Raw genomic sequence first — 27,273 nt, forward strand, 5'->3', positions numbered from 1 at the left:
CCAAGTCTCCCAAACCCTAAAACATAAATTTCTGTAGTTTTAACAACCAAGTTTTATAAGGTAGAGGTGCATTTTATGACAGCAGCAACCTGAGCTAAGGTACAGGAAGATGTTTAATTTTCTGGGTATATGTAATGTTCACGGTTCTAAGGGCACAGGCATTTGTGTATAGAGTATGTTATCTTAGAATCCAAGAGGACATCTTGCCACATCCCCTTCGTATAAGTCTGTTAGTTGCTATTGCAGAAGTGAATCAGCTGGTTTCTCAAGTCAATTGGATTTGCTCCATGGAGTCTGTTCTCACTAACATCACAGGGAGACACTCAGAGTCGACTCATTATAAACGTAGCTTGTATGACGCCCACAGCCCTGGTAAAGCAGTGTACGCTGCACCTGTTGGGAATTCTTTTCTCAAAGCCCAGTAGCTTCGGAACATGGCGCCATGGTGGAGACCAGTCCAGTTCTATGTTCTTTTTCTCTAGCAGAGGCCCAGTGTTGTATTCGCTACAGTTTAATCCGTCAGCCCATCTTGTCCCCTGTGCAACAGGCTGTCTCACATTTTCTTCTGTTTGACAGAAGATCCTCGGAGGATGTCTTTTCTTTCCGTATAAAGATGGCTGTAGGTAAAATACATACCTGTAGTGAAAAGGAAGTAAGGTTGGTTCATCATTGCTCTGAAAAGAGCCATGCTTTCAGGACACAGGCAGAGGGGGCTGCTTGAATTCTGGGAGCAACAACAGTTAACAAGGAAGGCTCAGGAAGAGCACATGAACGGTCCAGATTTTCCATAGAAAGGCAGCGCAAGCAAACTCGTCCAATCAACACACTCTAATTCAGGGTCCCCCAACACCCCTTTCTTGGCTAGCTTTCATCACTACCTCCAAACTGTCCTTTTACCTCTTTATTTATATGTGGTATTCTTTTTCTTTTTTTCTTTTCTTTTTTTTTTTTTTTGGAGCTAGGACCGAACCCAGGGCCTTGCACTTCCTAGGCAAGCGCTCTACCACTGAGCTAAATCCCCAACCCCTACATGTGGTATTCTTTTATTTTATTTTTTTTTATTAACTTGAGTATTTCTTATATACATTTCGAGTGTTATTCCCTTTCCCGGTATCCGGGCAAACATCCCCCTCCCCCCTCCCCTTCCGTATGGGTGTTCCCCTCCCCACTCTCCCCCCATTGCCGCCCTCCCCCCAACAGTCTAGTTCACTGGGGGTTCAGTCTTAGCAGGACCCAGGGCTTCCCCTTCCACTGGTGCTCTTACTAGGATATTCATTGCTACCTATGAGGTCAGAGTCCAGGGTCAGTCCATGTATAGTCTTTAGGTATTGGCTTAGTCCCTGGAAGCTCTGGTTGCTTGGCATTGTTGTACATATGTGGTATTCTTACACTTGAAAGCTATTGTCTCGCAGAAATGACTATTATCTTCATAATTTGTAAAGGGTAGGGGCAGGAAAATGTAAATAATAAAAGTCTTCCCCTAGCTTCCTGGAGAACATTTAACTGATCACATTTGTTCAAATACAGTTTTCTACTAGCCCACACTACCTCTGATTAATTTACTTTTATTAACTTCACTCTTCGATTTCAGGTTTCCTGTGTTGCTGTGCATATTAGTGGATTCAGTGTGGTATTTCCACACATGCATGTGGAATGCACTCGTCAAATCTCACATCCCTTCTGCTGGCTTCCAGCCCCATATAGTCGCTGGTCAACTTTCATGTCAGTTCTTAAGTTTTCACACAAAAGCAAGACCAGCGTAGCTGGTGTTGCCTAATATGCGCTGTGTTTCTCGTTGTGGTCCTGGAAGACAAGGAATTCATTCTTTATGACTAAGTGCACCACTAGATATTTCCTCTCTCCATTCATGTTAGCAGCCTCCTGGGCTGGTCCCACATCTTTCTGCTGTGAAGAGTGCATGCTTTTTCATAGGCTGCTAACTTCACTTCCTTTTGTCCTCTCTTTGGGGCAGCTGGGTCACATGGCAGTTCTATTTTTAGGGTATTTTTGAGGAACTTCCACAGGGTTGCAGTAGTAGCTGCACTAATTTGCATTCCCAACAACCGTGGTTTCTTTTTCTCCACATCCTCACTAGCATTTGTTTTGTTGTTGTTTGGTTGATAGCCAGCCAATCTGACTGAATGATAACTCACTGAATCTGGTGCCCTGGTGGTTAGTGAAATGGAACATTTTTTCATAGTAACTGGTTGTGTGTGTGTGTGTGTACTTTACAAGTGTATTTATATCACAAACACATTTTCAAATTGTATTACTTATTTCATATTGAATTTTGAGGTCTCTATACCTTCTGAAGAATAGGCAACTATTCTCTCTCACTCTGTAGGTTTTTTTTCCTTGCTCTGTTATTTGCTGTGTGGAAGCTTTCTATTTTGATGTCATCTCATTAATTCTTGCTTTTATTTCCTGAGCTATTGGCATCTCATTCAACAGTTATCATCTGTACCACATTGTGAAGTCGTCGCTGGTACTTAGAGCTTCAGGTCTTCTGTTAAAGTATCTGATAGTTTGAGTGGATTTCTGTGTAGGGTGAGGGTGGGTCATGTGTCAGTCTTCTTCTGTTCGTGTGTATATCCTGTTCTCCTAACACTGTGTGTTTCTCTGATGTGTATTGTTAGTGTTGGCATGCCTATTTCTGGATTCTCTATTCTATTCACTAGGAATTGCCTTTTATGTAGTATCTTATTGCTTGCTACTGAGCTCTGCCTTGTGTCTAGAAACCAGGTGTCCACGACTCCAGCTTTGCCCTTTCCATTTGATTCAGTAGCTTTAGGGTTTGCATACTAATTTTAGTGGGTTTTGTTCTTGCTGTTCCGTGCAGCATGTCACTTGCTATTTTATTCTTATTAAAATTATTTTCTTAAAAGCATATGTGTTTATGGTATTTGCACATGTGTTTGCTGGTGCAAATGTAGGGGCTAGTGGAAGACTCAGCTCTTGGCTCTATCACTCTCTCTGCCCTATGCCACTGAGACAGGGTCTCTCACTGAACTTAGAGCTGGACTAACAGCCCACAAGCCCCAGCAATTCTACCTACAACAGCCCCAAGCTATAGGTGTGTGGCCATGCCCAGTGTTTTGGAGGATGCTGGGAATTCACACTCGGGTCCACATGCTTGTGCAGCCTGACTCTTACCCACTCACTAATGAGCTCAGTCCTCAAGTGACAACAGTGTTTTTATGGAGATTACATCGAGTCTTTAGATCACTTTGGGCACTAAAGACATTTAATGACTTCTGCCAATCCATGGAAATAGGCAATCTTTCCATCTTTTAATATCTGATGTTTCTCTCATGAGTGTTTTGTACTTTTTTTTTTTTATAGAGGAACTTCCTTAGTTTGTTCCTAGGTATGTTTTGTGGCTATTGTGACTTAGAGGTCATTCATAAATTCTTCCTTGGCAAATTCATTATGTGTGGAAGGGCTTTAAACAAACCAACAAAACAGAAAGTAAAGTCCTAAGTAGACAGCCCTAAGCAGCATCAAGTCTCAAAAAGACAGAACTGTTTTGAATGAACTCTTGAGTTCTTCGTCTGAAGAGCATTAGAGGTCAGAGAAGGCTGTAGAGTATGCTTCATCCAGCTTAGGTGCTGCCCACATCAAAAGCTGCTTCTGTGGACACTGTCCTCCTACTGAGTAGTTCTGCTGAAATCTTTATTCATGCCCCTCCCCCAACACACAGTTGGTTTTTGTTTGTTTGTTTTGCTTTGTTTTTAAGACAAGACCTCTCTCTCTGGCACAGGCTGGCCTCAATCTGACTCTGACAATATCCTATGTCACCCTTCTGAATGCTGGGATTTCATTGTGAGCTATATCCAGTGCACCTGTGAACGTGGATAATTTGACTCCCTTCTTTCCTACGTATCTACCTTTTCTTTCTCTTTTCTAATTGCTCTGACTAAAGTAAACATGGCATTGAAAAAGAGCAAGGAGAATGAATATCTTGTCTTGTTCCTGATAAGAAAGGAAAGACTTTGTCAACATTCAGTATGGTATTAATTGTAGGCTTGTTATACATAACTTGTTTTTCTGTTTTATCATGAATGGATGTTGAACTTTGTCAAATGACTTTTCTTCACTTACTCACATGGCTTTTTATACCATATGGTAGTTTATTGATTTGTAGAGGTTGAACCATTCTTGCATCTGGGAATGAAGCCTACCTTCTTACAGTGTGTGGTCCTTTTGATTCACCTAGTACTTTGTTGACTGGGGCTGTTCTACATTAAGTTTTGGTAATGGTAATGCCAGCCCAAATGATTACCTATTAATTCGAGAAGTGGTATTGGTTACTCCTTGAAATCTTGGTAAAATTCATCAGTGAAGCCATCTCATCCTGGCTTTTCTGCACTGGGAGATTGGATACTACTTATTACATATTACTGGTCTATTCAGGTTTTTCTATATCATGTTGAATTTCCATATCCTGTTGGTTGGATTTTGGTAGGTCTTTTATAACCATTTCCATATCTTCTAGACTTTCCAATTTATTAACAGGTACTTTTTCAAAATAATTTCAACTGATCGCTAGTATTTCTGTGGTGTGGATTGTAATGTCTCCCTTAACATTTCTAACTTGATTGCTTTGGATCTTCAATTTTTATCAAGGTTTATAAATTGTTTTCAAGGTTTATCCACTTTTGGTTTTTCAAGTAAATAACTAGCTTTTCTTCATTGACCCTTGGCACTTGTTATTTTATGTTTTATTTCCGGTCTGATTTTTATTTCTCTTCATACAATCATTTGGGTTCTGTTTATTTCTTGCTCTTCCTAGTACTTGAGATGCACGACTAAGTTGTTTATTCAAAATATTTCTTTTAAAAATGTTCTTGTTCATTGTTCTTGGTATTGTTTTTTTAAGATATCCCGTAGGTTTGGAATTTCTATTGGTTTCAAGAAATGTGTAGGTTTCCCTTGGACTTCTCAGTGGCCTTTTGTTTGTGGAAGAAAGTGAGAGCAGGGTGCAGCTAGCACTTGATTAAGCTTCTTTGTGGACCTCCTTGGGCCATGTACCCTATGGACAGGAGCACTAACTGGAGCCTTAGCATTGCTCAAGGCTGCTACAGTTTACCCCTGTGGTCAGAGACACAATAGACCACAGGTAAGTCTTGTCTTACCCTGTAAGTAGGAGATACCCATGCTTGGATCTGTGAGAAGGAATGACTGGTCCTCATACTTCTATGATTCTACACTCTACTGACCCAACTGTGGTCTCAGAGGGCATGTTCGCCAATCCCCTAGATTGAACACAGCTTGTTAGGACTCTGTTCACTCACCCTTAGCCAGAAGGAGATTCTCCCACCCCTAGTGATGCAGACGGCATAGCAGTACTCAGATATTTCGTATCTGTTGCTATGCCAATTCTTTTAATATTACAGTGCATTAGTTTCACCCAGCATTTTCTTGTACTCACCTCAGAATGCAGCTCTATACCTATTGCTTTGTGTTTTCTTTGTGGAGCAAAGTGCTGGGTGCCTCTACTCATCCATCTTGTAAAGTCATCTTGAAACCCACATGAGTCTCTCTCTCTCTCTCTCTCTCTCTCTCTCTCTCTCTCTCTCTCTCTCTCTCTCTCTGTGTGTGTGTGTGTGTGTGTGTGTGTGTGTGTGTGTGTGTAATTTGGTTTGGTTTGGAGACAAAGTCTCTCTGTGTAGCCCTGCCTGTCTTGCAACTCATTATAGAGATCCACCTGCCTCTGCCTCTCAAGTACTGGGATTAAAGGTGTATGTGGCAAAGCATGGCTCAAGTGAAGCTTTTTAAAGGATCTATTTCATGCATATATAAATGTTTTACCTACAAATATATGTGTGCACTATGCACATGCCTGCCACCAGAAGAGAGGGTATGGATTCCCTGGAACTGAAATTATGGATGGTTGTGAGCTGCCATGTGGGTGTCTGGGTTCTCTTTACGAACATAAATGCTCTTAAGTACTGAGCCATCACTCCATTTCCTACAACTGTAAGTTTTCTACAGTTTTCCTTGGGCCCTTATCATCAACTTCCTATTTGCCTGCCAAGGGGTGCATTCGTATAGCATGTAAAGTCAAACAGAAAACAAAATGGGTATAAATGGGGGAAAACAACTAATCCTTCTGTTTTCCTTTTTGTATAATAGTTGTGTCCTCATGGTCAAAATTTCTGTATTTCATGCATCTTGCAAGCATTTTTTCCACTAGTAGCATTGTTCTTGCTGTGAAGTGAAATTGTGTAACACTTGGTTTCGTGATACCCTACAAAAAGCACCAGGGGCCTTAACCAGACAGTCTAGTTGACTGTGTTGGGCTTCCTCTTTAGTTCCTCTCCATTTACTAGTCAGTGTAGGACAAGGACAATATAAACCAACACATACATGAAGAATGCCAAACAAAATATCTACTTACCTATGAAGAGCATCATGAGATATAGCTTCAGCACGTAAGGGAAATAGGTAGATATATCAAACGGAAGCATGGTGGAGTTTTTGCCAAATAACTCAAAGTAAGGCAGTGACTGATAGATGGTGAATGCTGTTTAAAGAAAAAAATCATAAAGATTCTTTTTCTGGGTTACACAGGTGTAAGTGCATATGTTTCTAACAAAGGAGATTTTGAATTGGTAATAACAGTTTTGCGATGTGCTGAATCCTTTAGTTAAAGGTTCAGCTTGATGGAGAAATCTTGGAGTGATTATGTGGCTTAAATTGTTCTAGCATTCTTGTTAATTATTGCCTGTTGTGCACTTTGCTGTTGGTTGAATCCGCACATTTCATGCTTAAATGGAAAGACTGTATAGCGCTTCTTAAGATGATGAGTTAAAAATACATCTGTCTCCTCGCTCACAAGTAGGGAGACAGTCAGGATGGAAAGTGCTGCCTATTACTTTCTTCTTGGAGTTACAGGACATATGTTTAACATAGCGAAGACTCTGAGCAGTTCTGCAGCAATGAAATGGACCACCCGTCATCCTGTCACCATGACTGACCTTAAGATATCGGCTTTCTTCTCAGCCCTAGAAGTACTTAATACAAATTTAGAGGAACTCTGTGAGAAATACTGACATAAATTATTCTGTGGGAGGAGACTAGTTTACTGTTAAAAACACAGAGGATCCATGAAATTATATCACATGTGTAGACTTTTTTTTATAGAATTCCATGCAGTAAAATGGCGTGCTATAGTTATCTAGGCTACTGCCATCAGGAACGTGAAATAAAAGGTAGTTAGATTTTTGCCTTACATGTATCAGTGTTTTGCCTGCATGTATGTAAGTGTACTAAATGAATGCCGTCCCCTTGGAAGCTGGAAGAGGGCAGTGAATCCTCTGAGACTGAAGTTACAGACAGTTGTTAGATGCCACATGGGTGCTGAGAACCAAACCCAGATCCTCTCTAAGCCCATCTCTCCAGCTCCTTGATGTACTATTTTTTATAGCAGTTATCTCAAATTCTTTAATAATGCAATGTGTTGCGCTGTGATAAAGTCGGAAGCCAAGGCAGAGAGATATGGGATGCAGGGTATCTACACGGGACTTCCAGTGGACACCAAGCAAGCCATTAACAAGGGCAGCTCTGGGTCGAGAGCAGGCTGACATAGGAGTAATTACTTGGGTATTTATAGGAGCTGTGTTTATTTGTTGAATTTATCCTACATGAAAAATATAGCTTTAAAATTAAAAAAGAAAAATAAAAACAAAAATAAGAGCTATTAAATTCATTAAAGTAGGTTTCCTTCCCTCCATAATTTTATACTCCGGAAGATCCAGTGCACGAAAAGGAAAAATTTCAGGCTTCGCACCACCTGGAGTTAAGCATCATTAACACTGTGCCATGTGTATGCCTTAATTTTCTTCTGCTGATACTTTGTTGGTTGGGAGAGTGATTTACAAGATAATAAAAGAGAGGGGATTGTGTGGCGTTCATGTCAAAACAGGCTTCCTTCAACAGGGAAGCACTTAGAATTTTGAACAGCAATAACAGAAATGATTCTTGTATACTTATTCATTCCTCACATTTAGGGAAAGAGTCCATTATACAGTCTTTAGAAAAAAATTAACTCTATTTTGTTAATATAGTTTTAATTGAAAAATCACTATATATATGTATGTATATATATATATATACATATATATATATATATATATATATATATATATATGGATCACAGTGTGGTGTTGTGGTGTTTTGATATATGTACATAATGCTTAATGATAAAATCTAGTATTCAACATCTACTTTTTAAAGCAAGGTAATTGAATTTACCCTTTCAGAAACGTACACTAGTATTGACTGCACTCACTTTGCTGTACAGATCTTACAACTGCATTTCTCCTGATGTAAATCCTATACTCTTTCCGACATCCATTCCTTTTATGTTCTTTATAATATTTCCATATGACAAGACAGATAAGTACTCTTAGCAAATCTTCCATGAATGAAGAATTTTATTCTTAAAGAATGGGTGACTGGGTTTTGTTGTTGTTCTTGTTCTTGTTCTTGCTCTTGTTTTTAATGATTTATAAAACATTGTTCTCTAGATTTTCTGAAAATCTACTTTTAACAATTCATTTTAACAATTAACAATTTAAAATTCTGACTTATTATTTCTAACCATTAGTAAATATTGAAAACATACGATGTTCTTTTATATGCTAGTCTTTATACACTCACAATTATTGGCAACAGCACCCTTTATAATGTCTGTATTTCCCTGTAGTTACTGCAGCATGCTTTTTGCATTATTAAAAATTTTTAATCGTGACTTTCAGAAGAAACTCCCTGCAGCCTGTCAAATCCACTACTGGAGGAAGCGTTTTTTCTTTGCTTAGCCTCAAGTCTTTTGAAAAATGCTTACTTTAGTTCCATGATTTTTGCTTTATCAGTACAGGCAATAGTTGATCTCCTGCTTGTTGCGCACGTCTACTGGAGCACATGAGAAAGGAGGGAAGCGAGAAGCAGGCACCTGTGTTTGCACATGGAGCTGGTCTAATCAGGGACATGCCATCAAGGAGCATACAGATGTCCAGTTGCACCTGAGATGTACTCTATAAAATAATAACCCTGGTGCTGTACTGGAGGACACTTTTAGTTTAGCCTTCCTCTGAAAGTGGACACTCATGAGATGGTGGTCAAATGGTCACCGGCAGAGGTACAATGCTTTGGAGGTGGTAAGAAGCATTCTAGCCAGAGATGACCAAATTTCTAAGTGTTTAAAGAATTAAATGGTAGCTTCTGTATATGTTAAACCCAATTTGGGGGTGTAAAAAGACTCAGGGGTGAAATGAGTTGCCCCAGATGCATAGTTAATAAAGGCAAGCACCTGGACCCTAATGCTTGTTTCTAGCCCAGTATGTTGTACCCCGTGTAGGACCACCTCCACTTTGAATTTTAATGTTCTTTCTCCCCGATTCTCCCTTCCTCCTTCCTTCCCCTTCCTTCTTTCCCTCTCTCCTTTCAGTCTTTGAGACAGGGTCCCTCTATGTATCCTTGCCTGGCCTGGAACTCTGTGTAGACCAGGCTGACTTGGTGTCTGTCTCCAGTGTTACAGGTATAGTATACCCCATCACACCCCACTGAACTTTGCTTCTTTGAAGCAAGGAAATAGACTAGGAAGGTTATCATCAATAAGCCAGGAACAATTAAAAAGATAGCTATTTCCCTATCAAGAAATTAGTGAACGATTATAGCTCAATGGCTTATATCTGTCAGAAATACAACATAATTCTTACCTTCAGCAAGAACACACAGAGGGTAAATTGGCATCCATAGTGTTTGACTGAGCCATGTCAAGACAGCATAAGATGTCCCTATGACTGACAGCATGCTGTAAGTGTACCTGGAAGGAGACGGGTAGTTTGTAAGCATAGTTTGCTGCTGCTATCTGGGAAATAAGAGAAGAAAATATGTTACTACAAATTAAACACGGGAGTAGACTTGGAAGTGGGACTTACATCCTTTAGTTCCTACAATTTAGGTAAGGACAGGGGTTAAAATGGTGTTTTGTTGCGGGGAGAACCTGTGTCTCTCTGGCTTATCTCATGGGGTGGACCATAGATAATTATACAGCTGAAGAAAGCAAGAATGTAGCTCTTACCTCCTCCCAAGAAATTACAGCTATAAACTTCCATGATTAATGACTTCAATTTTATTTAAAAGCCAAGCTCATTTTATGCAGCAACAGCTAGGCTTCTTGAAAAGACAGACCTATTTGCATGTATGTTAAAGGATGATGTTATTAAAACACAACCCCCAAATTCATATCTACCGCCCCTCTGTTTCTGCAGCTTTGCCCAGTTACACAATCAGAACTGGCCTTGGAAGCAGGTTTGGGGCGCAGTAAGTAACTTTAAACCAGCTAGTGCAGAGTATTTAATGTGATTTTATTTCTATAAATAGGCCAGTGGTTTTTACACTTCAACACGTGTCAGAATTACCCAAATGGCCTATTGACTCCCAAATTGAGTTTTCTTTCTTTCTTCTTTTTCAATTCAGGATTGCAGTCCAGGAGATGATGCAATTCAAATTCAGGGCGGGTCTTCCTCAGCTAAACTCTGGAATTTTGTAGGAACACCCAAGAGCACCCTTCTTTTTTTTTTCCCATCTTTACTAACTTGAGTATTTCTTATTTACATTTCGATTGTTATTCCCTTTCCTGGTTTCCGAGTCAACATCCCCCTAGCCCCTCTCCCTCCCCTTCTATATTGGTGTTCCAATCTCAATCCTCCCCCCATTACCACCCTCCCCCCAACAATCATGTTCACTGGGGGTTCAGTCTTGGCAGGACCAAGGTCTTCCCCTTCCACTGGTGCTCTTACTAGGATATTCATTGCTACCTATGAGGTCAGAGTCCAGGGTCAGTCCATGTATAGTCTTTAGGTAGTGGCTTAGTCCCTGGAAGCTCTGGTTGCTTGGCATTGTTGTTCATATGGGGTCTCGAGCCCCTTCAAGATCTTCCAGTTCTTTCTCTGATTCCTTCAACGGGGATCCCGTTCTCAGTTCAGTGGTTTGCTGCTGGCATTCGCCTCTGTATTTGCTGTATTCTGGCTGTGTCTCTCAGGAGAGATCTACATCCGGTTCCTGTCGGCCTGCACTTCTTTGCTTCATCCATCTTATCTAATTGGGTGGCTGTATATGTAAGAGCGTGCCTTCTTAATGCCCTCGGAGTCTAATCAAGTTCACAGTAGCAGGCATCACAGTAACTCGTTGATACAGTTCAATATCTAGTTTTTCCTTGTTCCTTGTGGCTTTGGTGTCCTGTCTAAGGGTGCATTGTCAAATACAACTTCATCTTTTGCATGCAGTGTCCAGTTGTCCTGTTACCTTTCGTTGAGATGACTATTCCTTTCAAATTGAATCTCTTGGGACCTTAACAAAACTTAACCCAAATTAGAAGGGGTTATCTCTGAACCGATACCTCTATCCCCTGACTGGTTCATGGAGTAGGAGCACACTCGTAATCGTTGTCGCTCTCTAGTAAGTTCTGAAGTAGAAAGGGTGAGACCAAGTGTGTTCTTATAAAAGTTTAATTCATCTGCATTCAGGTTTCTATGTGAATTTTAAGATTAGCATCTTAATTACTGCCCCAAAGCCGTTTGAGATCCTAACAGGGCTTTTAAAGAAAGAATGCCGTTTATTTGTGAGTATTGGCGTCTGAACTGTATTAAGTTCCAACATGGAATGCCCGCCCATTTATCAATGTCTTTACTGTACAAGGTCTACCTACTTTGGCTAAATGTATTCCTGAGTACTCCATGCTGTTGGAGGCGATCGTAAACAGGGTTGGTTTCGTTATTTTCATTTTCAGACAGTTCACTGAAGAAATGCCGCTGATTTGTATTAGCCTTGCCTTGTGTTGTGTGACTCTACTAAACTCGTTGGTCACTTACAGTTTTCTACCATCTGGAAGACTTTTACATTTTTTCCCAATTACTGTGGCTAGGAATTCCAATACAATGTTGAACAGAGTGGCAGACATGGATGTCCTTATCATGTTCTTAGGAGGAAAGCATCTGTCTCATCGTTAGCTCTCATGTTAGTTGTAATCTTTTCACGGGCACCTTTGGCAGATGACTAAGATCCCTGCTCCTGCTACTTCACAGTAGACGGAGATGATATGTCTACCCTCGTTTTGCTGAGAGAAAAACAGTATCAAAAGAGGAACCCAGAGCTCTTACTACTGGCTATAAGGGAAACAAAAGCTTGTACATGAATGCTCATGGCCTGCCGAAAGGTGCCAATAATGCAAATGAGCATCAGCTATGAGGATAATCCAGGGGTTTGTTGACACAATGGAATATTATTCAGCCACAAAATGCCATGAAATACCATTACATGCTACAATACCATATTGAGAACATTATTCCAAGGAAAGAGAGAACAGTAACAAAAGACCATCTATCCAATGATTCCATTTACATGAAACACAAAAATAGGAAAACCCACATAGTGAGAATATAGTCGCCAGGGCCTGGGGAGGGAGGGAATCTGGAGTGATATGTTCATATGGGCATAGACTTCTAATGGGTGATAAAAGCAGTCTTCAGCTGAATAATGGGGATGGTTGTACATCTCTTTGAGTATACAGAAACGCATATACTTTAGATTTTAAAAGTTAAATTGTGGTAGGTAACTTATATCTCAATAAAATAGTCATTTACAAAAGTTAAATGGTTTGCCCAAGATCATGTATCAAGTAACTAGTGGAAGTTGGTTCATTCCGCTGTATCCTCTATGTCCCCAAATCATCCCATAATAGTTTGCTACCACTGTTAATGCGAAAGTCATCTTATTCTGTTGAGTTTATGTGAAAATGGATACTGAAGTCGACGGACTCATATTCCAATATAACAGAAGGCTGTGGTCCCTGGGGAGAAACCAATGCTTGTGTAAATAGGAAGTCAGACTACAAAGCTCCCAGTCAGTATAAAATGCTATTTTTGAAGCATTAAATAGCTTACTAAATATACATATGATCTTTAGGACTCAGCCTATTGTTGAGGCTATGCTGTAACTTGGTCAAGTTACTGACAATAGAATAAAAATATCAGAATAAAATATGCAATCTTGGCCACAAAATAAGGACTCTTTTGGGGCCTGCTCCCGTCCAGATATTTGAAGCAGAAGTTGTTCCTAGGGATGCCACGAAAGGGCTACTTAGTTATTGGATCCCACTAGAAATGGATAAGGGGCTATATTTTTCCCTAGAGAAAAGAGGTCTTATTATAAAATATTCTTGAAGTCACAGAAACAAACTGGTATAGTTTACTCCTCTGTTGCTATAATAAAGCAGTGATCAAAACCAATGGTTCGGGGGAAGAAAGACACCAGGTCATATTCCCTCACTGTAGGAAGTCAGGGCAGGACCTGAAGCAGTGTGTAGCAAAGGGCTTACTGACTTGCCTCCAGGCCCACAGTAGGCTGGACCATGCTCCATCAATTAGTGATAAGAAAACACCTCATGGGTGAGGTTTTCTCTTTCCCCAGGGGTCAGGTTGACAACTGAAGCTAACTATGATGCCAACTTTGTGGGTTCAGACAAGTAATGAAAGTCCATTATAAAATAATTTATGGTAGAAGAATGATAAGGTCCCTTCCATTAGCATATAGCTGTGAGGTCATTTCAGGTCAGTGTCATGGCAAAGCCTTGTGCTTGGAACCTGGGAACTTGGCATTGCACTTGAAATACAAAGATACACACATCTATTTCAATATAAAACAACATGCAATGAGGTTTTCTGTCTCATTCAGAGTAACCAGTATGAGCAGTTATCACTCATTTCACTGAAGCAATTTTCCTTTGTATTAGCAGATTGATGGATGACTGAAGACAGGGTCTCACTATGTAGTACTGGCGAGCCTAGAATTAGCTATGTCTCCAGGCTGGCCTTGAACTCACAGAGATTCACCTCTGAGACTAAAGGTATGTACTACCATGCCCAGAAATCTTGCTTACTTACCTTACCATATCCAGTAGATTCCAAAAGATGAATAAAACACACACTACATATTTCTCTTGGACCTCCTCTTGACTGGTGATCACCCCAAAAAGGATGATAATTCTCTCTGTAAGCTTAAAAAAAATTAGCTAAGAATTAGGGCAACCTGTTGGGCCATTTAAGTAATATTCTAATATTAAAAGTAGGGATTTGTTTAAAAGAACATTTTAACTGGAAATCCATTTTCTAACCTTTTAACAGTGACTATCTCTTAAAGAGTTGTGTTATGAATGACTTTAATTTTGTTTGTTTTCCTGTACTTTTATAATTATACATAATGAAACAAAGATAGCATTTTGCCTAAGTCAAGATATTTTCTTTCTTCTTGACATATACACATTTCTATTCACTTTGGCAAGTGCCTACTTAAATATCCACTATGAATTAGAGCAGCAATCTGTGGGTTATGACCCCTTTGGCGGGGTGCGGGGGGCAAACAACCATTCACAGGGGTCACTTAAGACCATAAGAAAACACAGATATTTACATTACAATTCACATCAGTAGGAGAATTATAGTTAGTAAGTAGATACAAAAATAATTTTATGGTTGGGGGTCACCGCAACATGAAGAACTACATTGAAAGGTTTCAGCATTAGGAAGGCTGAGAGCCACTGGATTAGATGGTACAGTAAAAAAAAAAACGGTCCTTCCTTCAGAGTTAGTGGTGGGGAATGTAATTACAGTTTATGCTGCAGAGGGAGGCAGGGTTCAGGGAGGAGATGCTTGCTGCCTGAGAGAAGGGTGAAGGGAGAGAGCTTCATGAGACCGAGCAGCATTTCCGCTGGCTCCAGATCCACGGATCGGAATTATCTAGTAAAGCAGATGTGAGGAAAGGCATCCCAGGTAAGAGCAGCCCCAGCAGAAGTGGCAGTGTGATGATCTACACCGCCCTGGGGCGGAGCAAGAACCACGGAGAGGCTGGAGTGGGCGGTGTGGAGCAGGAAAACGGGGAAAAGTAATTGAAAATGCGTTTGGGGCTGGGATGTGAAGGGTTTTGAGTGACAGGCCAGGAAATTTCAATTTTAGCCAATAGAGAAGCCACTGTAACTTTTTTTTTCAGGGCAGTAATATAATCCTAACCCCCCTCAGCCAGTGGAAAATAGAAAGAATTTAACACATTCTTGGAATATATATTATATATGCCAAGTTATAAGCATTAAAGATCATTGAAAACTCACATATTTTGGCTTAGCTCCAATTACCAGCTTAAATAAAACACAGTCCTCTTTCCTTACAAAGTATAAAGTGACTTGTGTTATATTCACATAGCCTTTTCAGTCTGCATTTTTGTGCTTAATTGGGCATTTCTCTTTGTTCTCAGTGCCCCCCCCCCCCAAAAAAATGAACTCGGAGATTGATGGAGCGAAAGAAAATATAAGGGAGTTAATTTGTACTTTGTATAGCTGCCTTTTTTTTTTTTAAAGCTGATTAAGGGGAAAAAATCCTGGGATAATCCACAACAGAATCATGGGCTTTTAGTGTTAAAAAAAAAATCCAAGATTTGTCAACAGCAGTCCACATGATCAGAAATCCACATGTGCAAGCTATGTCAGCATGTTTATGACGACGGAGGTGAGTCAAGAGGGCCCCTGCATGGCTAAGAGGAATTAGACATGATTCAAACTTAGTCAATCTATGGGAGTTATCCACAGAGCTCTTTCCCTCATCAATCCTTCTTTAAGATGTAACAAGCTAGTGTTTTCATTTAGCTTATATAAAGTCTTCCAGACTGCAATGTAAGTAATTGAATAACCCAGCCTGGCTGACATGATTCCTGGCAGCTCTTGGATGTAAGATTTAGGGGAAGCTTGTGGACGGGCATCTCACAGATACTTAGGCACTGTCTCGTCATGGGTGCCTACGAATCTGGCTTGTGCTTCCTATTCACCCATGGTATGAACACAGCATTTAAATTCCGTGTCCAGCTTCCATCCAAGTGAGACTTGGGTTAGGCTAGGATTACAATGTTCTGTGTTGAGGGACCTAAAGTTTTAAAGTACTCAACGATGAGGTTAGAAATCTACACTGTATGCATTCATGTGTGTTCCTGAGGGTTTTTTGTTTTGTTTTTGATTTTTGCAAAACATAGGTTCTCTGAGTTTTAGGCATTAATCAAATGCAATATGAGATAGTGCCCTAAGTATTTGTGAAACGCAGCCTCACTGGTAGATTTTCTTTGCCCTTTAAATGGTGAGGACAGAGGAAAATCTACCAGTGAGGTTGGGGCTATATGGTGAAAGTATCTTAAGACATCGGGGAAGGCTCTGTGACTCCCTGGTGATAGGGTCCCTAGTGACATAGAAATCAGCAGTGGACATGCCCCCAAGTGCCAGCACGTATACAGAAATAGGAAGATTCCCACCACATGAAATGTCAGTGTTAATTCATTATCTGATGGTTATTTAACTACACTCAATGATGGCAGAATAGAGGAATTTTGTTACAGATAGTAAGTTGATAAAAGTCAATACTTAACTACTTTCTGCCTATTTCAAAATTTATAGTTTTATGTTTAAGCTCCAAAAAAACACCAAGAAGGCACTTTCACTGTTTGTTTGCTTTTACCCAAAAGCATGTGTTTTCCTGGGTGATACGGACTTTCTTCGTATTTTGGAATCAAAATCTAGACAGTAATTCTAAATCCTGCATTCTGAAACACTAGAGCCTTTTAATTTTTGTCATGTTGGGGGCCACTCTAGAACCTAACATCCAGACAGTGGTCTGTTCTTTAAAGGTGTTGCTACAGCTGATGGCACAGCAGCTCATGGCGCTTGCCAGACAGGCCTGGTGACAGGAGCATGCAATGAAAATCCTCATAGAGTTGTAAAGAGGAAACTGATTCCTCAACCTTGTCCTCTGATTTCTGCATGTGCAGCCAGCACAATATATTTAATTTAAAGAATGACAAGTTACATTGTTAAATGACAAGGTACTTTCTAAAAGTGAAGGGTTTCTTGCCTGTGCATGGGTGGCTCCAGCAAGGAAACTCAAATTAACCGAGTGGTCATACACAACAGAAGGCATGAAGGTGAGGGTGGGGACCCTTGAGAAGAACATTCTAGCAGGATGGGGAGGAGATGAAATGCCTGAAAGTCCATAAGAAAGGGATGAAACCTCAAACAATATTTTTTTAATTTAAGAAATAGGAAAAAATGGAAGGGTAAGAACAGTACCCTGATAATGGGGAGAATTTCTCAACTCAGTAAGTTTCAACGTCAAAATTATTGTTTTACCAAAATATAACTATTTTATACCCTATTAACATTTAAAAAACACAAAACATGTATTTGTGTGTGCCTGTATACATTTTTGAATGTGAGGAGATATATGTACAATGTGTGAACATGTGTGTAGAGGCCGGAAGTTGATCTCTAGGTTGTTTTCTGTCCCTGCCTACCTTGTTCTTTGAGAGAGATCTTTTCGTGGAACCCAGATCTCACTGATTCGTGGAGTCCAGCTGGTCAGTATGATCCAGAGACTAGAGGTAGATGTCCCTGTACCTGCCTTACTGTAAATGTTAGTTAACTGTGGAGCAGGGGTATGGAGTGTGGAATGGATGTATGGTGTGAGTGTGTGGCATGAATACCATGGTGTACGTGTGGAGGTCAGAGGCTTGGGAGTTGGTTTTCACTCTCCACTTTAAATGGGTCCCAGGGGATCGGTTTGCCAGATTTGTGTGACGAGAACTTTCCTAATGAGCAATCTCTCTGGCTATTACTTATCTCAGAATATCTGGGATGTTCTTGTTTTAATGCCTACTTTATAAGGAACAGGCCATTGTCTGGATGTCAGTTTTAGAGGGGCCACCAACATGACAAAAATGAGAAGATCTGAGTGTTTAGATTACAGTACTCTGAGTCATACTTCCAGAGTTCGATTCCAACTCTGTAGGAAGTATTGTTTGCAGGACATTTTTCTACCGAGATAATGAAGACTCTACATGGATTTTTAAAAGCCATTCTGCATTTGTAAAATAACACTATAAAGAGGATAGCTTTGTTTCTGTTCACTGAAGAACTCCATGAATCAAAATGACAAGTCCCAAGGACTCCAACTTTCCCTTCCAGTGAACTGTGTGTGCTCAACACATCAGAAGCTTTATCCCTAGTAATCAAAGCCTGTTCTCAACTCAGGGCCTACTGGGGGTAAAAAATCAGTGAGATTTTTATGCAAAGTTCAAAGATGACTTAGTTTAGCAGTCAAATTCAGCTGCTCCACAGCCTGGAGAAAGCAGACTGGAAGTCACTGTCCTCTCACAAGGGAGTTAGGCATTCTCCTGTGAGATGCCTTCCTTGCCTTCAACACAAGCAGGAGACAGAGCTGATGACATTGGTTAATACAGAGTGTTTTGTGCCCTTGACTTTCATGAGTGGAACCTACACAGGCATGACAATTGGAGGAAATCATTTATAGTGTGACAGATTTTTTTGAAGTTGCATAAGCATGTTTAGGATTAATGCATCTGCTGCAGTGTTAATTGTGATCAATGGAGGGCAAGATGTGGCTCCGAACTGCTTGTAGTTGTAGTCAGCTGAACTATATTCCCCTGAGAGTTTCCTCCAAGCAGAACCTGCCAAGCACTGTGGTACAAAAGTTTATCTGGGATTGTTTACCTTTTCTTTCTTTTAAGTTTCATCAAGAAAAGCTGCTAAGTCTTTTCAAGGCTGAAGACTCAACCAAGGCATCAGAATTAACCCTCAGGTGTGGCTGAATTTCCACTCTACAATGGTCACATTGTTGGGTTTGGCTTTCTTTAATGAAATTTAACAAATCTACCAGTCCCCATTAACTTTAAAAAGACCCTGAAGTAATGAAATATGCAAATGAAAATTTGATTGGAAAGAAAAGGCTGGAAAGGGAAAACAGCTTTCATTTGCATTGTCCTGTTTAGCATGCTTCTTCTGTGTCTTTTGATGCTTCCCATTTGAAACTAAGAAAGCAAAGCTCTATGCTATGCTTCTATGTATAATTTAACTGTTAAGCTCTATGTTATGTTTCTGCAAACAATTTAAATGATATATGATTATCATAAGCAATGGAAGTCTATAAACAGCTTTTTGTGCTACAGTTTTGGATTTTCCTCATAAGTAATTTGAAAATAAAATATAGATGTCTGTTAAATAACTACTGTCCTATAGTGTGTGTTTTCTCTGCTTTTTTGTCTGAGCAATTGCATACAATTTTTAAAATTATAGCTTATGGCTTGTTGTCAGATATGTGAGTGTAAAACATGTAATAACTCGGAACAATGAACAAACCCAAATTTACCCTCATTCCCTCGGCACCAGCACTTGCCAGATGTTACATTAGTTGTTCAACTAACTAATCCTAATCCATTGTTCGTGCTGGGTGGAACTATTTATCTTGACATTTTGGAAAATCTGTTCTCAAAAGAATGCATTCTGTTGTGGCTTCGTAATGCTATGAAGGTAATATCATAGTAACATCACAATTCTGCAGACCTAGCTTTTGTTCTCTTTGAAGCAGGAGGACACTATGCATTTTTTTAAAAAAAATTATTGCATGCAGTCAGCCATAATCAGTGTAAATAACTCAGCTGCTCTAAGTACCATTTCTTCATTTAAAAATGGGGAAATGAGAACACCACAAATGATTTCACAATCTAGGGTTTTGTTGCATTGTTTTTAAGCAGAGTGCTTGGGGTCTTCCCATAGTGGGGGATTGCCACTGTCTGCAGAACTTGAATAGGGAAAGGCACGGAACACGAGAATTTACCTTGATGCCTTTGTAAAGCTTTCCCAGTCTCGGTCCCATTGTGAAAGCAATGCTAGAGCAACAGAAGGCAGTTCCAACTCCAGTAAAAGAGGAAGACTGATAGGCACATCAAAAGAGCTGTGCTATCGTCGGGGATACACACAGCCCGGGATGCTCATCCTCAGCACTGGTGTCCTGATCCTTGCTTGTCCTCCCCCAGAACCAAAGGCTTGAAGAGCACTGTGCTCCACTAGCATTGGACTTAGTAATCACTCTTTAAATAAATTTACCCACATGTGTATTTACTGTTATATCTTAAGTAACCAAATCAGGAATCGTTTCTTTGGTTTCAATGACTTAATGATTTCAATGATTCAAGGATTTAATTAGTAATTTAATTAATTTACTAAAGTAATTAATTTAAGTGTAATTAAAAACCACACTTGAATGTTCTAGAATTTGTACACCTCCAAAAAAATTCAGAGGTCTCAGTTCTACAGTAATTTTGCATATTAGGCAAGTCTAGCTAATTGTGTCAAGCAGACCGTATGTGTGCACTTTCAAGCTCTCACTCTGTTTTCTTCCTGACAAGAAAAGGTTCTCTAATCTCATAGTGTGCATTAACAACAGCTAAACTAACACATCCTTGCCTTCTGAAAATTCTTTGTTACCAAGAAATTAGTAATAACCAAGTCAGCCAAAAAAAAAAAAAAAAAAGGAAGAGTGAAAGTGATAACATGACTCAGATTTTATATGAACTTAATTCAGCTCCCAGTGAATAATCTGCAGGATAGGGTGCAGCTTTTGTGAACTCTGAGTTCTGCTTTCCAGAGGTAACATTCCACTGTACACATTTTGACATTTCCAAAACGACAGCAGATCCATTCAGCCAGAAAAACCAATAAATCTTGTTTCTAAATTATTCACGGCTTCTATGACCAATTGTGCCCCTCTTTAGTTTGTAAAGTTACACGTGTAAGGAGGTTCTATGAACTCTTCATTTTAATGTAACTATTTGTACATTATTACCTCCATTTTTTAAATATTTGATATTTCAACACATAAAATGCCTTCATTCAAATGAACAGTGCTCTCCTATTTTCTTTACTAAGTAAAATGAAATCTACCCCCTACCTTTTAAAACATTCATGACTATGTATCTGTGTGTCTGTATGTGCGCCCACACGCATGCACATGCCCCCACACTCTCGTGCTGCAGTGCATGTGGGGAGGTCAGAGGGTAAGTGTAGGAGTTTATTCTCTCCTCTACCACGGAAGTTCCAGAAATCTAATTCTGGTCATCACGCTCAATGGCAAATGCCCAGACATCTTGCCAACCCATTCTTGCTGTACCTTTCTATAGTTCCTGTTAATATTTATAATACTGGGCTCTTATTAGATACATGAAGATTAAGCTGGGGTTTTTTGCATCCTTTAAGTTTTCTTGGCACTTTAAGCAAATTAACGCAGTTTCAAGCAGTTAACAAGTTTCAAGCTCTGTGCTTGCGTCCCAAGTGCTTTGCCAGGTCTTTGAATACATTAAGATTCTGATATTCTAGGAAGTAGTTTATTTTCAGATTTCTCTTGAGGATACCTAAGATTATGCTCATCTAGATGGCTATTCTAAATCCTGGAGTTTTTAAAATATATATCCATGTAGTAACTTAAGCCTTATTTTGTCTTTTTCATGGAAAATACCATTTAACAATATTTCTTACTCTTAGTCCAGCAGTGACTATTTATGTGGAATACATACCAGTGAATTTTCAATCTTCTGTCAACCTGCTGTTAAAACAAACACCTTTTTCTTTTGTTTTAAATCACTCATTCTTCACCATCAAGAGCCCGGTGGTGGTTGTAGTATAACCTCACAGTGGCCCATAGAACAGCCAGGCATCAAACTAAAAGGCTTCAACTCTGATTCTTTTCACTTCTGATCTACCTCAGAGGGAGACACATGCAGAGTGGTAAATGCCCATGGAATCTCCAGGACAGGGCAGTGTGCAGGTTGGCCGGTGGCACTGCCCAAACACTGCCCGTGGGCCATTCTAACTGTTGTGGTTTAGGTAAGGGAATCCTGTGGACAAATTCTGCCATGAAATCACTAGGGGCTACAAATGGGACAAAGTAAAAAATGAAATAGACTCTACAGTGACAGCATGATTAAACTTACCTGCAAAAACTTTGGGAAAAGCTGATTTGACTCAATGCCAATATAGATGTGCAGTAACTCCAAGAGGGAAATGGATTGGCAAACCCGCATAACCAAACCAATAGCGTAAAACGTGTCGACCATTGAATCTGTATTAGCAAATGACAAACAAATGCAGACATTGTGAGTCAAAACTGCATCCAGACACACGTTTGCAGAGTACAGCAAAATACAGCTTAGATGCTTTTATCGCATGTGCAAAAGTTATTTTAAATAAGCTACCAAATCGTAGCAATGCAATATATCCCTAGAAAGTACTGTGGTCCTTACAAGAAGTCAGAGTCTTCTAAGGGTGATATTTCTGTTTTTAATTGGATTTCCTGTGTTCGTAGGATTATAACTGAACAGGTACTGGGGATTCTCACCTTGGTGTCTCTGTAAGGTAAATGTTGTCATCACATGCCCCTCTCAGACGCAATTCCTGTCACACTAATAATCCATACTCCTATCCTCTGCCTGTACCTACCATTACATAGTCTTGGGGTCACACAAGTTCAAGACTCTGCTGCACTTGCTCAACTTGAGTCATTGCCTAGAGCAGTTTCTCAACCTGTGGACTACAACCCCCTTGCAGGGGTCACACAACCTTTCATAGGGGTCATACATCAGATATCCTGCATATCAAATATTTACATTATGATTCATAATTAGAAAATTACAGGTATGAAGTAGCAATGAAATAATTTTATGGTGTGTGTGTGTGTGGTGAGGGGGTCACCATAACATGAGGAACTATACTAAAGGGCCACAGCAGTAAGAAGGTTGAGAGCTACTAGTTTAACGGATGGAACTGCCCTCCCGTTCTTTGTTCTCAGGCTTCATTTCAAATGAACAGACCAGTTCTGTTTCTCTAACTGAGCTGCTACAATCACAGTGATGAGAGTAGCTGCTACAATTACAATAGTGAGACAAGATGACTAAAGCCACTTTGTCCACTGGATGGGCAGGGACACATTAGCATTCTTGCCTGGGGCATGGGAGGTAAATGAATTGTATTCTGCTCACATGGCCTATTCAAAGTACAGAACTGATGGCCACCAATGAACTGAGAATGGGGTCCCCAATGGGGGAGTTAGAGAAAAGACTGAAGGAGCTGAAGGGGTTTGCAACCCCCTAAGAACAACAATACCAACCAACCAGAGCTCCCAGGGACTAATCCACCATCCAAAGAGTACACATGGACAGACCCATATGTAGCAGAGGATGGCCTTATTGGGCACCAGTGGAGGAGAAGTCCTTGGTCCTGCCAAGGCTAGATGTCCCAGTGTAGGGAAATGTCAAGGCAGGGAGGCACAAGGGGGTGGGTAAGTGGGTGGGGGAACACCCTTGTAGAAGAAGAGGGGGAAGGGATGGGAATAGAGGTTTATTGATGGGAAACAGGGAAAGGGGAAAACATTTGAAATGTAAATAAAAAAATGCAATTAAAAAAAAAGAACCGATGGCCTCCATCCACTTGTATCTCAGTCTCCCTCTGCTTGAAAACTCAGCTCTCATAGTTGATATTCAAGCCTTCTGCTATAACTTTGCGGTTATTGACATAGGCAAGAATGTATACATTTTCAGTAAGACTGAGAAACACAGGATAGTTTGTAGCGGCCCACTAGATGCAGATGACATAGGAGTCTCAATTGATGAGCTCGGCATGTTTTTTTTTTTTTCCAGCCACACTCGTGTTTGTTTTTAGCTAAACCAGCAGTTGCTCAAATTGTCAAGTCACCAAACAGTTGTAAACTGTGATGACACTTACTCATGTGGGGATGGGACACGGAGAAGGTTGTTTTGACAGTCACTTGGTGATTCATTCTGTAACAATCTGAAGTGAATAGATTAAAGCGTGAATTCTTGACTTTTTAGGAAACTGAAGGAAGTTTATGATTCAAGTCATCAATACCAACTCCATATAGGTGACTAGTCACCGGTGTGCTGTGTCATGTACATGTCTTCTTAAGGGGTCAAGCAGGGTCTTGGGGAGCATACAATTTGTCATTCAGTTACTGGTAATCTCCAGCTACCCTAAACCTGGAGATAAAACGTAGTGGAAGAATTTCATTAACTTTTTGTTGCTCTACCCAGAATGTCAGGCTGGAACTTAACAGATTTTTCAAAATGCATTTAATTTACGAGTTTGGTGCAGAACCAAAATGGAACATTCCAAAGACAGTCTTTGCTTTCAGAGCAAACTGGTGGTTCTGGGGCAAGACAGGCCCCTCTCACCTTGTCTCACCTTCTTCTTTCCTGTTCTCAAAAGGTTTAAGTCTGAAATAATAAAGTATACTTATGGAAAAACAAACTACAGAAAAGTGAACGGTGCCAGATGCAGGATGCACAGAGTTTGAAGTGAAAGTCAGCGAGGCCGGATGAATCCAGGAATAAAAGTTAAAAACCGAAGCTGTTTAGGGGTGTTTACCTTTCCCAAATGAGAAGAATCTGACTGTCATGTTTGTCAGTATCCATGAGTGGCCACAGAACTGAATTAAGTAATAGATGAAAAGATACGCACTCTTCCTATACCTATAAATACAGAAAAATGCCATTAAACACATCTTTTAATGGACCAGTCAAACCGAGCAAACAAAAGCAAAGAGTTCTGTATTAGGGTCTTCACTGGGTTGTCCCTCCAAACCCATTGGAGTCTGATGGGATGAATTTGTCTAACAAGAGTATGCTGACTGAAATTGCTTAAAACCAAAGGCAGTTCTTTTCCAAGCTTCCTTTTCGTCTTTGATAATATTCTAACCCTGTTTCTCTAACATTGTCAGCCACTGTAAGGATAGCTTCGAAACTGGAAGGGGACAGGGAAGAGACTTGGATGCAAAACGACTGATTTGGGCAGCTAGCATTCCAGCCGCTCAGTCTGCTGAATGAACTTGCGGGAGCTGGCTTACAGTTATCAAAGGAGCATGGTCACGACTGTATTGGGACTCAGTACCTGAACACACCTGACTTTTGTGATTGGGGTTACACTCTTCCTTCTTGCCCCTGCCTCCTGTTGTATTTTACAAGGGAAGCGAGTTCTCTCCATCAAATGCACATAGAAAGCAGTTTAGTTGCTCACCCGGAAAAAAAAAAAAAAGGAAGTCAAGCTGAGTGTAAAAAAATGTGTGTGTGGGTTGCTGGGGAGAGGACAACCAGGATGTAAACTGAATTTAAAAATATATATATATTTTAAATAAATATATATATATATGAGCTGAAAAAGGAGGTGAAGGGCTTTCCTGGTGTGCACAGGGAAGGATAGAGTAGCCTTGTTAGTGTTAATAATGGCTTCTTTTAGCTGGAAACTTCTGAGAAACAAGGTATGTAAGCCAACTCTATGGAGCAGTCAACAGATAACCAAAACTGTTAAAGGAGTTCAAAGCGGGAAAACTCCAACCCAAACAGAATCACCTGGCTTTAGGTAAACACACACCCCAGGCCCTAGTTTCCCTGGAATTCCTCCTGTGGTGAACACTGTTGCAACAGGATGCTGCGAAAACCGCCCTGCGCCAAGGTCTGGGGCGCAGCGGGGACAAGGAAGGGAAGGACTTGTGGGAGCGAGCGCACAAAGAGGTGGCCATGCAGTCTGCCTTTCCTTCCATTTCCTCATCTCCAGAACTAAAGAAAAGAAGGAAACAGCAAAGCTCCATCCTGAATCTATGGAGGAGAAAATGCAATCCACTAACACTAGGCAGGAGGAGCAGTAAGTGTTGAGCAGAGTCAGGAACTTCAGGCGTGAAAGCCCGTGGGTGGGCGGCTGCCCAGCGCCCTGGCCCCTCCCTCCCCGCAGCCCCGCGCCCTACCTGGGCTGCAGCCAGGCTGGCAGCACCGAGGGCCCCATGGGCCACAGTCTGCTTCTCTGGCACCTCCGAGAAACAGCAGGAGTGGGCTGGGAAGGCGCTAGGGGCGGCCTCGGGCTGGGCTCGGGAAGGGCGGGGCCTTAACACACTCAGCAAGTTTTGAAAAAAAGCCGAGGTCGTGAGATGGGCAGGCAATGAAAGCCAAATTCCTTCCATGCCATACTGGGACAGCCGGCCAGGCGTAGAAAGTAGGCTGGATGAACGGATGAACAAGCACATCTCACCTCGAGGCTTTCCAAACTGATCTCAGGCTACTAATCTGTGGGTGGAGACCCCTAAGAGTTTACCTGCCTATATACTGGGTCTAATTAGCTATAAGAGTTCACGGATCCACAGGGTGGCCAGGCCTTCTCTGAGACCCTCTCTTCTTCAAGAAAGGAAGCTAGGGGCAGATGGCACAACACCTATTTAAACATGAGCCACAGCCCTCCAGAAATCCATTCGGGACACCTGGGTGACAGTGACGTGTGCACAAATGCTTTTATTCGTTTAAGTTAATGTCATTCATTTAGTGTTCCGTGTCATTAAGTCAATGTTATTCACTTAAGTTAATGTCACTGCCCATGGCCTACACTCCCACACACATTTTCCTAGTTTCTTGGGAAGCCGGCATCCCACCTCCTACTTGAATAAGACCCACCTCCTGCGTCATGAAGATCAGATTCCAATCATTTGGCTCTAGCAGGTGAGAGAGCGAAACAGCTCCCCAAAGCACTTTCCCCTAACTAACTGCCACCACAGAGAGAGAGAGAGAGAGAGAGAGAGAGAGAGAGAGAGAGAGAGAGAAGAGGGAAGGGAGGGGAGGGGAGGGAAGAGGAGAGGAGAGGAGAGAAGAAAAGAAAAAGCAAAAGGACAAAAGAAAAAGAAAGAAAAGGGACAAAACAGCGCCCCAAACTCCCAAGTGAGACAGTGACAGTTACACAGTTACTGGAGTTGGAAGGTAGCGCTGCCATCTTACCAAAAAGGAAGTTGAGGCCTTAAGAAATATTGTCACTCACCACAGGTCACACAGCTGATAAACAGCAGGGTTAGGAGTTAGAGTCAGCAATTTTTCTTATTGGGTCATGGTTTCCTTCCTCATAGCTGTCACTAAGTCTGCCTCTTGGAACGTTCTACTGTTCCATGCCCTCTGCCAGGGGCCAGCTCCTCTGTAGCCTTGGTCGTTTCTCAAGCCCATTGGCAGCGACTGCCCGTTGCACTATTCTCTCCACTGCCTTTGTTCTCTCCTGTAAGCTGGCCTTCATGGCAGGGTAGTAACAAATTCACAGCACATGTGGGGGTTCACACCTGTAATACCAGCACTCTAGAAGCTGAGGTGGGGAGCTGATCACACCTTCAGCATCAGCTTGGTCTACACACTGAGTTCCAGGCACCGTGGGTAGAAAAGGAGACCCTATCTGGAGGTGGGGGGTGGTGGTGGAGGGATAGAGATGCACATTTTCAAATCCCTAACCCTAGAGTTTAGAATCCACCTTTCTTAAAAAAACAAACAAACAAACAAACAAACAAACATAACAAA

The 27,273-nt window shown here is 40.9% G+C and overlaps 1 protein-coding gene across 4 annotated transcripts; it reads right to left on the minus strand.

Moving 5' to 3' along the window:
- Positions 1-95: 95 nt before the first annotated feature.
- Positions 96-25,853, minus strand: Hacd4 (3-hydroxyacyl-CoA dehydratase 4). 4 transcript variants are annotated; one of them, XM_006238376.5, is made up of 7 exons: positions 25,698-25,853; positions 24,326-24,429; positions 21,880-22,007; positions 13,950-14,062; positions 9,723-9,829; positions 6,401-6,526; positions 96-617 (listed from the first exon to the last, which is right to left on the minus strand). In XM_006238376.5, the coding sequence occupies exons 1-7, from the start codon at positions 25,733-25,735 to the stop codon at positions 520-522; spliced, it is 714 nt and encodes a 237-aa protein (XP_006238438.1). In that variant the 5' UTR covers positions 25,736-25,853; the 3' UTR covers positions 96-519. The 4 variants fall into 4 exon arrangements, with proteins under 4 accessions (XP_006238438.1, NP_001102139.1, XP_038966193.1 ...); NM_001108669.1 differs by having other exon boundaries at positions 267-636; positions 25,698-25,785; XM_039110265.2 differs by lacking the exon at positions 96-617 and adding an exon at positions 1,209-1,803.
- Between the last annotated feature and the right edge of the window lie 1,420 nt (positions 25,854-27,273).

This window comes from Rattus norvegicus, chromosome 5 (genome assembly GCF_036323735.1).
Source record: "Rattus norvegicus strain BN/NHsdMcwi chromosome 5, GRCr8, whole genome shotgun sequence".
In the NCBI taxonomy this organism is placed as follows: domain Eukaryota; kingdom Metazoa; phylum Chordata; class Mammalia; order Rodentia; family Muridae; genus Rattus; species Rattus norvegicus.

Bases quoted from the DNA above. Each gene is read 5' to 3' on its own strand.
- Hacd4 (XM_006238376.5), bottom strand. From the start codon at position 25,735: ATGGGGCCCTCGGTGCTGCCAGCCTGGCTGCAGCCCAG. The intron at 24,430-25,697 runs GTAGGGCGCGGG...CTGTATTTATAG, and splicing joins CCAGCCTGGCTGCAGCCCAG to GTATAGGAAGAGTGCGTATC. The intron at 14,063-21,879 runs GTAAGTTTAATC...ATTTTTTTTAAG, and splicing joins TTTTCCCAAAGTTTTTGCAG to CTTACAGAGAGAATTATCAT.